Source organism: Mastigoproctus giganteus, chromosome 5 (genome assembly GCF_048544385.1).
Source record: "Mastigoproctus giganteus isolate SK-2022 chromosome 5, ASM4854438v1, whole genome shotgun sequence".
NCBI lineage: Eukaryota > Metazoa > Arthropoda > Arachnida > Uropygi > Thelyphonidae > Mastigoproctus > Mastigoproctus giganteus.
The window spans coordinates 173953247-173969289 of record NC_143579.1 but is presented as its reverse complement, the minus strand read 5'-3'; the positions used below and the strand labels follow the sequence as shown (position 1 = coordinate 173969289).

At 39.5% G+C, this 16043-nt stretch overlaps 1 protein-coding gene across 1 annotated transcript in view; it reads right to left on the bottom strand.

The window, feature by feature from the left end:
• Positions 1-12157: 12157 nt before the first annotated feature.
• DAT (Sodium-dependent dopamine transporter) overlaps positions 12158-16043 on the bottom strand; it is a 121279-nt gene continuing 117393 nt past the window's right edge. The window contains exon 13 of the mRNA XM_090373539.1: positions 12158-13096. Coding sequence (XP_090229665.1) covers positions 12983-13096 — 114 coding nt within the window. The 3' untranslated portion in view covers positions 12158-12982. The remainder of the gene's footprint in view (positions 13097-16043) is intronic.

The window sequence follows — 16043 nt, the reverse complement described above, 5'->3', positions numbered from 1 at the left end:
CTTGTTGTGTTACTTGTCTCAATCTGGATAATAATGACTTGCATTTTTCTGTAATGTATTTTGAATGAGGTATAAAGCTCAGACCATCATCCAAAATAATTCCCAAGTATTTTGTGGTTGAACTGTATTTAATAACTTGTCCTTTATATTTTATTCGAGGAGGATGTCCTCTGTCTAACCTGCCTTTAAGCAACATTTGGGACGTTTTACTCGTAGATACCTGAAGCTTATGCTCGTCAAACCACACAGACAGCTACTGCAGTACCCGGTTGGCAACATCTTCAAGAGACTTCCTGGAGTTTTCTTGGACCAAGATGTTTAGGTCGTCTGCGTATGTAATCATGGTTGTTGCATCAAAATGTTTATTTACCCACCAGTAGTCGAACACTAAATTCCAGCACAGGGATCCAAGAATAGACCCCTGTGGGCATCCTCTGCTAATGTTTCTTGAAACTTGAATGGAACCACTTAACAAGTGAGCGCTGCGAAGCGAAAAGTAGCCATCAGCAACCGGTATATAGGTGTAGACATTTTGGCCTCCTGGAACCTCTCCAGGGAACTTTGCCACCAAAGGGTGTCAAAGGCTCCGTTGAAGTCCATAAAGAGGCCGAGCAGTTATTTGGTTGTCGTTTCCCGATGTCTCCAAAAGAGAAGCAATGTCATCTTCAGTTCCTCTACCCTATGTAAAACCGAACTGTACAGGTGAAGAAAGTCTTTTCGTAACGTAGGTAATCAAAAGACGACTCGCAATAACTTTTTCAAGAGCCTTGCTCACAACAGAGAGCAAGGGGCAATAGGCCTATATGACAGCGGATCAGATTCTGGCTTCTTTGGATTTTTGAGAAGAATTTTTAAGTTAGCAACTTTCCAAATTGCAGGGAAAATACCTTGATTAAGACAAGAGTTGAATAATGTTGTAATAACTACAGGAACCGTCTTCCATACACGCTTAAGTACTTTTCACCTCAATGCTATCAAGTCGAGGACGTTTGCCCGAACGCATGGGCTGGATAGCAATATCAGTTTCTTCAAAGGTAAAAGGAAGTTCATCAGGCGAGCCCGAATAACAACATTTTTCATTCTGATGTCTATCTGGTCTGGATCGGTACATACTTCTTCTTGATAAATAATAACATCTAGGATCCTATTCATGGTGGGTTCCCAAGATATTGTTTCTTGATCATCAGAAGTTGTAACCGATGCAAACACTTCACCAGTTGGAATTTTATTGTTTATTAATCTGTAAGCGAGCCCCCAGGGAGAACTGTTTCTCTGAATGCTCACCAGTTGCTCCCAAGAAGCTTTTTTCCTCTTGTAGGTTTCATGATGATAGTTTCTACGGGTTTGTTTGTATCTGTTTTGCAAAAGAACAACCTCCAAAATGGGACGTGATCTGTCTCTTTTCGCTTTTTGGAAATCTCTTATTGCCTGTCTCGTCAAAGATTTTAATTGTGGCAAGTCTGAGGACCACCGGGGCACATAGTAAGACTTCCTTTTCCTACAGCTCATGGACTGCTTACAAGCTGTAATAATTATGTTTTGAACAACTCGTGCCTGTGTTCATCTGCGGTGAGAGTAGTCAATTGTTCCATTTGGTCTTGTGTAAAGGAGTCTTTAAGTGCAGAATCAAATCTATCCCACTTTGCTTTCTTTGTGTGAAATCTTGGAACGTCAGTAGGATCAAATCTGGATCGCCGTTGATCATAATTAAGTTGGAATGTCATGATGTTATGATCACTGGTAGATCAGCTAGTATGCAAGTTCCAATTAGAAAGTCTCGGACTAATAACAGAAGATGCGAGCGTAATGTCGATGTGAGAAGAACCAATAGGCGTGACGCATGTTGGTGGATGGATCGCCAGGATTATTTAAAATAGTTAAGCTGTGAGATAAGGTGAAGTCTTCCAATATTTCATCCTTTTCATTTGTAGTTGCAGCACTCCACAAAGTAAACTCAGCATTTGCATCCAACATGACAATGAAGTTCCTCCCACATAAAATTAATATTATTAAGTGTCATATACGGATAGTCCATAAACGGTTGTACAGTCTCTGTACTGGTAGCATTGACAGTATAACGAGATAGCGTAGGCCAAACCGGTTCTCCAAACACAGCAAACAGCATGGATGGAGTAGAGACTGGGAATTCTTGTAACTGTAAGACTTGGGTCTAAGATGGCTATTGCAGCCAAATCCGACCTCGGGTATTTCCACCAATTCTAACAGTAGTTGAATTGGACTGGACTATTTACAGTTTACAGACAGTACACACAGTTTACAAAAATATATATATATAATAATTATGATATTAGGGTCACCCGTAAATGATTACATCTACCCATATATTTATTTTGTCTGTAAATTGCGTGTGTTCTCTGGTCGATTTGTCTGTTTTGTTGGACGAAAAAACCCGAGTTTCTGGGGGAAAAATCTTGCTATCTACACCTGAGACCGACTAGCTCAGCCACGGAGTGAAACAAGCCCATTAAAGTTCTTCGCGTCATCGACGGGAACACGCAGTTTACACTGATCAATATGGCCTTAGGCGCTGATGCCTAAAAACCTACAACAACAACCTTTTATGCTTTAATCCCGCAAAGTGTAAGGTATAGCACCTGGGGAACAGTAACGCCAAAATAACTTATACACTTGGTGGAGTTGAACTAAAGCCAGTAGTGGAGGAAAGAGACTTGGGTGTTACAATACAGTCAGACGCGAAGTTCTCCGAGAATTGGCTTATATGTACTCTCCGAGCATATGTAAGTCTATTGTTAGACCACACTTGGAATACTGTGTTCAAGTATGAAGACCGCACCTAAATAAAGACATTGTGCTTCTTGAAAGGGTCCAAAGTTGGGTAACTCGTTTGATGAGGTCGGCAAAAGATCTTTATTGTACAGTTCACCGGTACACGCAGGTACCACGACCATACAATACCCTTCACGGCACCATATGAGGAAAGATTTCGAATATGTGGGTTGCAGAGCTTGGAAACTAGGCAGCTTAGAGGAGACTTGATTGAGGTGTCTAAGGCTCTGAGTGGCTTAGGTAAAATGAATGAGGACGAAATTTTCATGGTTATAAATGATTCTAGAACTAGGTGCCATAATTTTAAATTACGGAGGGGAGATTAGGTTTGATTTCAGGAAGTTTTATTTTAGCCAGCGAGTTATAAATTACTGGAATAAGTTACCTACATGGGTGGTAGAGGCTGACGTTTGGGGAAATTCAAACTTGACCTACGGGAGGAGGGAAACGCATGGGTTGCCTATTTCCTTTTCTCTTATTAATTATTTATTATTTTTTAAAATTTTCTTCTCCTTCTTCTTCTTATTATTATTTATTTTGGCTGATGCAGCATAAGCCATAAGCTCCCTTGAACCATGTGGCCATTGCTAATACTAATTTTTTTACTACTTTGATTCAAAACAAGAAGTATGATGGACATCTGATTTTCAATTTTATGGGCTTGTCAGGAATGTTGAGCTCCGTCGGGGTGGTAGGGAGGTCCTCGATTTGTTCGACTGTAGTTTCAAGACGACTGGTTAAAATATTTGCTGGGTTGGTATTATTGTTAGGTCTATTTGGAATTGTCACACTCGTTGCTACTTTTATGGAACCAGGTATATTAGCATGATTGCCCACGATTCTTAGAGTTTCTAGGATTGGTATTGTAGCAGTTCATAGCACGAGTTATTAGGCAGAATATAGTATTCTGTTATTGGTACATTCGTTCACCTGTGTAATCAGTTTGCAGGCAGGGGAGACCTGCGATGATATTGTACCTTTGAGGTACCTAATGTCTGGCAGTTCTTTCAATATGTGCGTGGTCCTAAGTTGGTGTCCTAGCCTGCAGGGTTGGTCCTTCACGGATATTTTCTACATGAATAATATCTGTTCTATTGTGCCGCTTGTCTGTTTGCAAGCTGCACATGTTATGTCAATACAAGAAATAACCTAGCACGTGACAGGAGATATCAGAAAGGGATGCAACTGAGTAAATAAGTAATAGGAAATCTGCCTTTGTGACCTTTAATTTTCGGCAGTGAGTATATTGATTTATCTATTTTTGAAGAGGTGAGGTACGTTTCAGATCTTTTAGGTTTCAGCAGAACTCACTGTATGACAGGACTACTCAGTGTTGGTAGATGATAAACCCATTCAAAATATCCAGCCTTTTTTTTTTTTTTTTTTTCTCTTTTACCTGACGTAATCAAAGTTGGCAAGGTTCAATAGTTTATAGGCATTATTGGCCTTGAGGACGACAGGCGCAGATCTTAAGCCTGGAGATACTGTGAACACCGCTGCATCGTATTGCACATCTCTGAAAGAACTTAGGGAATCAATTCGCAGAAAACAGCCTGAATTATCGAGACATGGAGCGTATACTGCTGTGGGCATAATAATCGAGAGCCTCATATGGACATGTGTTTTTGTAAAGGGTGGCTCCTAGAACGTCAGTTCAATACCGCCTCGTATCTCTGTGAAGAACAGTACTGCTGCAAATGGGCCAGATATGTGAGTAATAGAGCCTAATATACCAAAAACAAACAACAACAAAAAAACCCCAAACTTATTATTTTAAGGCCACCCGAATAATAAAATTCATCTGCCGCGCATTGTGTATTAGGTTTGTAAATTGCGTGTGTTCTCTGGTTCTTTTGCCTGTTTTTCTGAAAAACCCTAGTTGCCGGGGGAGAAACCTTGCTATCTACGCCTGAGACCGACTAACTCAGCCACGGAGTGAAAAAAGCCCATTAAAATTCATCGCGTCATCGACGGGATTCGAAGTCGGGCCTTTTCCACCCGGTGTGGGGAGGACGGTTGACGATACCACTGTGTTACCCGCTCAGACAGAGTTTCATATAGGTATAGGTATATTTGGGTCTAACGGCTCCTGGGATTTCTCCCATCTCCGCATATGTACATTGTATCGGACAAGCCAGGGATTTAAAAGTATATGGGTCATGTGGTATTTAGCATGTTGTGCCCTTGTTCATCCGGTCTGTTAGCCGCCGGGCCCCTAATGGGACCCGACGTTACCATACCTCGCCACGGGGAGGCCGGCCGGGTGTTACCTATATAGTACTCTGGCAGGTCCTGCCACCTACTTTCCTGGGATTTCAGTGGCTAGAACCTTATAAAAAAAAAAAAAAAAAAAAGTGCTGTTCGAGGTTAGTTATTAGCATTTCTTAGAATAATTTAGATGCTTGCGAGGGGCTATACGCTGAAATAATATTTTCTATACGCCTAAATGGGTCGGGCAGGAAATTTTGATGTAGTTAAATTTGGACGCGTAGGGCTGAAAATGCTGTGAAAGTCAACAGTAAAAGGGGGTGTGAAGACTGGAGGGAAGAAAAGGAAGTATGGGACCGATAGAGAGGATGGCCCCGCGATTGCAGTGGAGCAGGCCCGTGCTCCACCAGAGGGAAGATATTTGGGGAAGGGAAGGAGTGGGGGCAAATCCCCCTCTCCCCACGGGAAGGGAAAGAAAGCACCGTTCAAGAGAGAAACAGTGTATGTTGAGTCATATGACAACCTTGGATATCCTTTAGTCCAGGTGCCCAACAGGGCAAGATGGGGGTTCTTCTGGTCTTCTATGGTGTCTTTGAACAAATTGAGTCAGAGTCTTAGTTGTGTTTCCATTACTCTGGGCCATTGAGGGATGGCTGTTGTCTCGTGATTTGTGAACTTTTGGAATACCTCCACTCAAGGAGAGGGTAGGATCCGTTGTCTTGTGAACAGATTTTGCGCAAAAAGTGTGAATGCTTTGTAGGTCTCTTCCTCTTGTAGTACGATGTCCTCCTGGTTTCGAAGAAGCGAGTGAATCTTGGTGTATAGTTGACATCTGAGATCCTCGTATTGGTCACACTCCCAGGACTCCTCCTGTCCACAGGAGCACCGCGGAGTAGCTGCGATTCCAAAGTCATATAGCCTCTTTCTAAATGAGCCATGTCCGGTCAATAGGTAGGTAGTTTTGAGTCCGGGCGAAAACCAGGCTGGGGAGAGTGGATAAACTTGTCCTACATCCGGTATAAACTTCTTAGTAATGGAGCCTTTGTTAGTGAGGTTCCAGCGATTTTGCCATAGTGATTTCACGTGTTGCAAAATCCGTCTGTTCTCCACAGTTTTGGAGTTTGATGGGTCTGTGGTGAATCCTATATGAGAGACTATTTTTCCTTTGGAATGTTGGTACAGCAACCCCCAGCACGCAATCTCCAAGTCCAGGGGAAGGCATCCCGCCAGGACCTGGAGCGCGTTGGGTGCTCACAGTGCAGCAAGCTCTTGTCATTATGAGCAATATCGATCGGTGTGTCATCTCCAGTCTTTTTTTTGTTGACAGCTGTGCTAGTCTTTGTGTACCAGGCCCCAGCTGCATAGGCTAGTGCTGGGATAAAGAATGCCTTATAGAGGACATATAGTATAGTAGTTTGGTTTTGCATTTACCGCTCATGGCCAACTGGCCAGGGTCTTACACTGAGAAGCAAAACTTCCTTTTTATATCGCCAGTCAAGATATGAGGATATGTGCTTATTGGATTGATGTTGGACATATTGACATCTCATTTGAATATAACGCTGCTAACACTTATGTTTTGCAAGAACAAAGTTGAGCTTTTCTATAAGCTGTGAGTTGTGTATTATTTTGGCGCATCTGTGTTTGTATGTCATCCACTGTAATAGCCAGTATTCATTAGAATAAATTCTTTGATACTAGTTATGGCCGCAGAAGCTCAGATTTCTGCCCCATATAGTAATGAATAACACGATACACATATTCCTTACACAGCGCATGGAGCCGACGAGATCATTAATGATTTGGATGTGAACTTCTTGATTTTTCTCCAGAAAAAGACTTGCATATTTTTTTAGTTCACCTAATAACAGCTTGGTGGCAAACTTTTTCTGAAGATGCGATTTTCGAAAACTATGCACGTTACTGGTTATGAAAGCAACGACATCTTTTTTACGCAGTTGGGTTACAGAATTCGAACGGAACCGAAGTAAGTGGGTTCCTCTTTGCTTCTGTTTCTTTCCTAACTTTGTGCCTTACTGACTACCCCTCGTAGCTAATGCTTATTCTTTCCCCAGATAATACCGCTATAGCTACTCTACATTCTTGTATTTCTTAATAATCCTTGTAATAAGAAATTCTCATTCATATTTTAACCACCCTCATTATATACCGACCTCCAATAATTTAAGCAGCTTAAAAGCTAAGAAAATCTTACGAATGTTTGAAGGTGGTATGTACTTAATCGTAAGCAACTGTTTGTTTATTGAGAGTAATAATACTGTGATTAGATAAAAGGTAATCTTGCTTGTGTGGTGTACATATACAAACGAAAAAAACACTAAGATAATATTTATTTCTGACAACAGCAACAAAAAGAATGTACACAAATATCTCTGGGTTGTACTTTTAGATGAATCAAATGTGTTCCTTTGCAACAGAGTAGCAGAGTCTCTTTGTCAGCATCCCTAAAGACAGAACGGTTCATTGCATAGGCCATTTAACTAGTTGGATGCCATTGCGAGAGATTCGTTGTGGATATCAAAGAAACAAGATTACATATTACAATTCATTCTTACTCTTTCTTTGTAATAGAAGGCTACATATACGTTTCAATTCACGGTTTGTACAACAGAAAAATATTTATTTCAAAATACATTTCTCATTTGTACATACATTAAAAGGTCACGAATTGCAGTTTACTTTTTTGGAAATGAGATTTAAAAAAAGACGGGTTTACCTCCTCACAGCTCAAGATGAAAAGCTCAAATCTAGCCTAATATAAAAATACCATATATTTTCCTGTAAAAGTTAACATTGAAATTGCTAGACAATAATTGTTAGCAACAATATGAATATTTAAAAGGAGATCAGGGATGTACCCTGCCCTAGTATTCAGGTGGGAAGCTTACTTCTGCTGTGGTGGTCGTCTTTCAATAGAAAGTGACAGCATTTTATCTGATGGTGACGATACTCTTCACATTGTCTTTTTTAATATACAAATAACTTAGCCGTACTGATCTGGTTTGATAGTAATATATATATATAAATTGATAACGTTTTTTGAAATACACTACCCTGGCAAAAGTAGCGGTCCCCTCTCCTAACTTAGTGAACAGTACGAATGAGAGGTAATGCCGGAACATTTTAAAATATTGCGCCAATAGCTGACTTATCACAAAAACAAGCAGAATAAAATCGCAGAAATGCGTTTCAGGGGATAGGCCTAATTATTGGATGCCGTATCAGCAGTTTGCCACAGCTTGCGATAGCCAGATGTTTGAATCATGCAGTCAATCAGGCCGAGCGAAAAAATGGAAGAACAAGGACGATGCAGGTGCATTCAAACGGTCAGGTGGGCCAAAAACTGATGGGTAGGATTCGTCGATCCTTGAAGAAAATGGTGAAAGCAAACCAAGCGACGTTCTTTGGGAAACAGCGTTAGAGCTCCAGATGTCTGCAGGATTGTCTAAGTGTGCCACTAAGGCTTTTTAGTACCTACACTGGGTTCTATGGAAATGGACCGACCATCCATGTCAACTAGACAATGCTCTGTTCCATGCGGCGAGCAGATGATAGTTTGCAGATGATACAAAGATGGGCAGCATTGTTAATGACAGTGTGCTACTGAAACAGGATCTAGAAAATTTGGGCAGATGGGCTGAGAAGTGGCAGCTGAAGTTTAACATTGACAAATGCAAAGTACTGCATATGAATAGAAGTAACCCCAGAGAAACGTACCAGCTGTGTGGTACTACACTCAGGGTGGTAGAGAATGAAAAAGATTGGGAGTAATTGTGCAGTCAGATATGAAGTTTTCTGAGCAATGCAGACAGGCTGCCAGAACAGGTCATGGGGTATTGTCAATGATATACAGGAATTTTGCTAGTAGGGAAAGGAGGTGATTATTCCTTTGTATAAGGCAATGATCAGGCCACGTCTTGAGTACTGCGTACAGGTTAGGAGGCCTCATTTTAGGAAGGATGTAGAGTTGCTTGAGCGTGTACAGAGAAGGGCAACAAGATAGGTGAGGGGAACGAAGGGGAACCAAGAAAGGCTAAAGTTCTGCAAATTGCAGCGGCTGGAGGCTAGGCACCTGCGAGGTGATCTGATTGAGGTGTATAAGGCCTTGAATGGGTTGAGCACGCTGAATTTTGATGGGATTCTTCCGCTCGCTCAGATTACGAACCTGAGGGGACATAAATTCAAATTGAGGAAAGACAGTCGTAGAATAGATGTTCAGAAATTTGCCTTTAGCCAGCGGGTGGTTAATTGCTGGAACAAACTTCCATCTGTTGTTAATAATAATAAAGATTTAATAATATATCAAAGTGAATTCGTTTTCCTCCGCAGTAAGTTATTATTATAATTAGCCATATGGCGCAAGTAAGCCTGAGGCTTTGTTACACCAGCCAAAAAAAGAATTCTGAGTTATCCTGAGAGAGAGAGACAGAGAGAGGAATCACCAAGAAAGAGAAGAATTTAAACATAAAACTTGATTTTCTTGGCGAGCTTATTCATTTAGAAATTGCGATTTTATTATTTGAACCCTGTTCCAGTTATGCCACATTATCCCTCATTTTCAGTAATATACTTCTACTCCACATGTTGCCGATTGCCTACTATTTTATGATGTCTCAGACTTCGTGGTACATTTTAAGTTTTCTACCATTTTTTCAGAAAATCAAGCTACAAATCCCGAATTTTTTTTTTTTTTTTAACTTGCTTGTTTTGGTCTTTAGAGACCTAAATGCAAATTGTCCAGTTCCTTTCAGCATGAAAAACGTAAATAAAATTTCCCGGCGACTACGGCATATACCCACGCAAATGATATCGAACTCAAGTTCCTCTTGACCGCACTGTTTCAGAAGCATTCGAATGATTACTTTTTTTAATAAGAACTCCAAGATCGATATGTATTAAAGCCTATAGTACTTAGTACCGTGCATGGGCTGAAGGTTGAGAAGATGAAAGAAGATACTTATTGACATTAGACGAACTTCTATAGATTGCAATTATGAATGAATAAATGAGGAAGAAGAAAGGTTGGTTCTGGGAGTTTGAAGTTGGACAATAAAATGATGTACGATCACTAGATATTCTACTAATTTAGGCTAGCTGGAAACATCTAGGGTACAGATCATAGAAATATATGTTTGGCTAATTTGTACACAGACAATTATAGGAGTTTTGGAACCTGAGATGATTCGCTGTGAGCAGACGTCTGTTTTTTCTTGTATCTGCACCGCCTACTTCTAATCACCGAATAATAAGGTATAGAATTTTCTGTGATGCATCTCAAAGGTGTTGAAAAGGACTCTGTTCGAATTCTATCTCGGCCGCAGAAAATTTTATTGGCTTTTTCATACCTTGGTTAGGTTAGTTGGTTTCAAGCTTAGGCTGCATAGCTTTTCTCTTGAAAAGTTCTACTGTAGTTTCTCATTCAATAAAACATGCAAACCGACTGTTTTATACACAGTGTACAGACACTATATATTGACGCTTCATTTCTTTATTTGCCTCGGCAGGAATGTCCGAGAATTTCACGGATGGATTCTTGGTGAAATTGATTTTGAACTTATTTATTGTGTTTGGACTTGAAAAGGGCGGACCATAAAGCGCCGCCGAAACAGGCACCGCCTTAAAGCGAATGTAGTTCAAATCAAGAAATTTTGAATTTTATGGCATTTTCTTTCTTAATAAAGTCGAAAAATAAAATGTGCTGTTTAAAATATTAAATATTTTTCGTTGTCAGAAATTCAAATTGAGATATTGTTCGAGCTAGATTTAGGCAGCTAGCACGTTTCTTTATAAGCTGATGATGCTTCAACTTATGCCACAGAGTATTCGAATAAAGTTATGGAAAAAGCTTTTTTTGGTCAAACTATGTTTGAACAAATCGATTGAATGAAGACATTTTTAAATTCTGAAACAAAAATTAATGTGACTTTAATTTCGATTTAGTGCAGTCTCTCATTCTCCACTTGCTGTGGCCTTATAACTTAGTTAATACACAGTATCGCTAGTTGGTTGGTCGGAGCTTTACGTGATTATTAGGCGTTGTACTCCAACTTACTGAGATTTGTTACTTTAGATGCCATGTAACACCTGAACCCAAAGTTAACTTTATAGCACAGTGAACTCATAATTTTCATTATCTATAGGGATGAAAGATGTGGATTGTTTGACTTCTCGCTATAATTAAATACTGAATTATAACTCGCTCTTCGTGAGTAAAGGGAGCGAGATATAATGAGTTCTGCATTGTTATTTGTTATCTTGACTCGATCAGTGGCATATCATCACAATCCTGGATCCTGTTGAACGTTTCATTTTGGCTCATAAATTTATCGCTTTTCCTTTTGGGTGCCATGAGCTCACGGCCGTGGTGGAACTGTATCACCTGCACCAAGGTTGGGACCCCAATGGACTCGATTATGTGTTGAAAAGCGAAAAAAAAGGGGTTCGAAAGGTTTCATGCCGAAGTGGACGCATCTTGCGGAATGTTTTGTTAGGTTAGTACAATAACTACCCAAGCATTTCTGCTGAACAGGCAAGTTGGGGAGATTTAAAAACCATATAAACAGTTCCTTCCATTATCCACGAGATTCAAACCTAGCCCTTTCCCTTCTCAAAACAAGGTAATTACCGACTACACCGTGAGCCTCTTTGAGGATTACAGTATTTTCATCATTAGATCGACTGACTGTTGTGTAATTGTGTGCGAGAACTGAACTTTATGTTTTGTTTAGTAATATTTAGACAAACATCTGGTTTATGACCTTTTAAAGTTATAGAGTATTTGTAAAATTCGCCTCAACCCAGCACTAGTTACAAATGCATTATATGATATACGGTCACTTAACATTTAGCAGGATTATAATATCAACCAATACATTAAGTTACCAATAATATTTTGGTTTACACAGTAGTACATATCTACCAACTAGCTTACGAAAATACAGAAAAGATCAATTAGCAATATGCCCAACTTACATCCATTAAAATAATTTGATATTATTCACATAAATTTACTTTTATATAATATTATATGTGCGTACATAAGAAGGGGAGAGTGTCAGTCACAAAAACAAATGCAATTAAATAAATACTAAATAAATAATTGAGTTTTAAGCAATCTGTTGCAGCATATGCCACGATGGTATAAAGTGCAGTTTCTTTCTCAATGGAAGCGTCCTAATTCACCCTGAACAAAGCAGTATAATGCTGTGCCGTCTGTAGGGAAAGTAATTGTGACTGTGGGCTTCCATGACATTCTTCTGATGCATTTTCAAAATGCCTGGAGATCCATGAATGCTGCATAGTTCTGAAAGAACGTAGCAAACTCAATTTGAAGAAAACGACCTTAGCTATTGAGTCGTGGCTTACTACTGTGGCATGAAATGCAAGGCCGCATGAGGTGTATGCATCCAAAGAGACCATTAAATGATTTGGTAGGAACGTCTTAATTTCTCCTCCTATTCCTGACCTCGAATCTTGTGATTTCTATTTGTTTGGTCCGCTTAAAAACAATTCGGTGGCAAACTTTTTTTCTGGCGATGCGGAGATTGAAAATGATGCACGTCACTGATTACGACAACAGCTGGTTTCGAGAATTTGATAAAGGAATTGGACAAGCGAATAAATGCTTTTTTGGTTTGCTCTGTGACTGACTTACTCTCCCCCCACCCCATGTACAATGTAGGTTTCCTATAATACAATTTAGAATTTATATGGCACTTGAAGCGCATCGTTGAAATGGGAAATAAATAATAAACTTTGTATTTCTTCGTCGTACATTGAACAGCACCTTTTCATTTATTCAAAAAGGAGTTCATATATAATATGTCCTCCTATTGTTTGCCGGAGCGAAATAAAATAAATAAAAAGAATACTTATTCGCTTCTAACGTGCTATTTTTCCACGCTTAAAAATTGTCTTTTTTATTATGATGTAATGGCAGTTATTCTTACAGTGGTGTCGCAGGTGGATAGCCAGCTGCTGTTTTGATTTGGATCACTTCAGCGTTAACACTGCTGCAACAGTGGCTGTCTCGCCATGGAGTTGTCAAGATGCGAAGGCGCTGAAAAGATAAACCATAAAAACCAAATTAATGCTAATGCCGAAATAAATTATTCACCATTTAATTAGTTAGGTTTGTGTTGCTAGAAAGCAGCAGCTAAGATTATGAGGCGTAATTATATTGTGTCCGCAACTCCGGGTATTATTTGGACGGTTTCCTGTTTGATTAATAAATCCCGAGTTTCAGAAAGGTGAAAACATACAACCGTGCTTCGTTAATTCAGTCAGAATCAATTAAATGGACGACTTCTTGACCTGCTTATTGATTATAAAGGATTGAGTGCCTCTTGGTTAATCTTATAGTAGTAGTTACTGCATAAGATTGACTTTGTAAGAATACAGTGTTGCTTACCCCTCAGCACGCCGCACTGTTTTTCTTGGAACGTCAAATGGATGTAAAACAGCAGGAACACCCGCTGTTCCATCCGTCGATAAAGGCTAATTCACGGATGTGCTCTTCAATAGCCGGTGCACCTGCAATAGATATTGATGGTCTTCCATTTCGTGGACCAAATGAAAGATCATGTCAAGTGTCCTATTTCCTCGAACCTCTTAGTCAGGATAATCCAGATGGTGATATTAGTCCTGTTCCGCCTTTCACGCGTGTTTTTTAACGAAACGTAAAGCAGCAGTAACAGACTCAGAATTCTCCTAGTACAGTTTAATCAAATAGCTTTTTCGGAAAAAAATAACATGACGATTAATGGTAAACAATGACCGGCATGACTTTTAAAGTAACCTGTACACCCCTTGGCTTCACTTTCTCCAAACGTTCTCCTTCCAGTGATATTGGAAATAAATCAAGTTTAGATTTTGTAAAGAATCCCATTTCCTGTAGAGTATTGATTTAAAATCGGGCTAATCTACGACCAATAGTTCTCCCTTAATCTATTTTTAATTTTTTTCCCCATAATTTTGGAATGTACAAGTACCACTCGTCGTGGACTGTCTTTCAAAAACGTGTGCAGCGAAAGTGCAGCCATCAACACTGACGTTACGAAGTAATGGAATAAAATTTTAAAATTTAATATATTTAAGTTGATAAAACGCTTACAGGTGAAAAATGTAGTGGCGGAAAAAAGACAAAACAACTGATTACCGTCGTCCCAACGGTAAACATGTCTTCCACAGAGAAACTTCCTCCCTTAATCATTGGAAAGCCCAGAAGCTTTAAAGAAATAAGTATCGAGCAAACCAAAAGGCTTGGATGTCATCAAAAATCTACGAAAAATGGATCAGAGGCTTAGATCGCAAAATGATCGAGGAGAATAACAAAATTTGCTGTGAAAGACATAGGTATAATCGTTGTTAAGTACTTATACTCGTTGTTAAGTACTTACCACAAAGTATGACATCAGTTTTTCAGCCAATTGATGAAGGCGTAATCTAGTGCTAAAAATATTGCTATTAAACAAAATTGTGTGTGTTTCAAAAGCAAAATACAATGCAAAAATTTACTGCAGGCAATAATGTATTTATATGTTTAGGCATGGGATGAAGTTGACAAAAAATGGTCGTCAGCTGCTTCAAACATGCCGGATTTGTCGCCTTGAATTATGCAATGAATGAATGAAGCTTCGCATGCTTCTTGCTCCGTTTATGGCGAAGAACAGTCCTATAATAGTGAAGAAATTTTGGAAGAGGTACGTCATCACCTAAACTTAGCAGAAAGCGTGTTTTTACACCGACGTGGATGCTGACATCGGCTGTTTCAAGATATGCAAGAATGAAGAGGAACTCATTGCAGACGCAATGGAACCTGAAATTTGTAGTGATGAAGAAGAACCTACTGTGGTTGAGCAAGAAGTTTCGTCGAAGGACGTCATCAAGGATTAGAATTTGTACGTAGTTTATTTTTTTCAAGCGTAGCCTAACTGAAAGTGAATGAACCGTTGCCCTGCGCCTTCATAATTCTCTTTTAAAACATCCTCTGCCACTTAAACAGCGCATTTTTGAAAGGTTATTTTAAATTCTGAAACCAATTACTCTGCCTATGGTCAGGCCTTGATATGTATATGTACACATATACATAGATTCTATACATATGTACTAATGTGTACAATAATTACTATACTAATGATCTGCCACCCCCTTTTCAAGAGTGTGATCATGAACCAGTACCACTGAAGGAAGAAGTCGAAAAAGTCATCAGAGAACTAATGTGTGGCAAGTCACCTGGAATTGATGAAATCCCAGCGGAATTGATTAAGGCTACAGGTGTGAATGGCGTAGAGTTTTTTCATAAAATGATTGTAAAAATTTGGGAAACGGGACGGTGGCCATCAGATTGGAAGAAATCAATCTACCAAAAAAAATGAGATCTGAAAATTTGCTGAAATTACAGGTTGTTGCTAGTTAATTAGTTAGTTGTTGGCGCATTGGCTTCTGTAGCCATAATGCACCTCCCAAAGTTTTTGCATTTTGTACTCTGATCCAAGCCCGAGACGGAATTCGAACCCGCGACCTTTGGGTTGTCACGCAGGCACTTTACCCACCCGGCTAGCCCGGTCGGCGAAATTACAGGACTACTAGCCTAATTTCTCACGCTAGCAAGATTCTTCTTAAAATCATATTGAACAGAATCTCAAGAAAACTTGAAGATAAAATGCCAGAAGAGGAAGCAGGTTTCAGAAGGGGTAGAGGAACCAGAGATCAGATCAGTCTACGACTGATTATTGAAAAATGCAAAGAATTCAATGTTCCAGTCGTTTTGTGTTTTATAAATTATGCTAAGCATTTGATTCTGTTCAACATGAGAAACTATGACTATTATGGGGAAATATGAATATTGAGGAAACCCCCAATCCACATAATTCAGCTGATTAAGCTGAATTATGTGAATTCGGAATCTTTATGCCGAAGATATCATGCCTGAAGCTTTGGAAGATTTAGAGACTGGCATCAAAATTGGAGGACTGAAGATAAACAACCTTCGTTATGCAGATGAT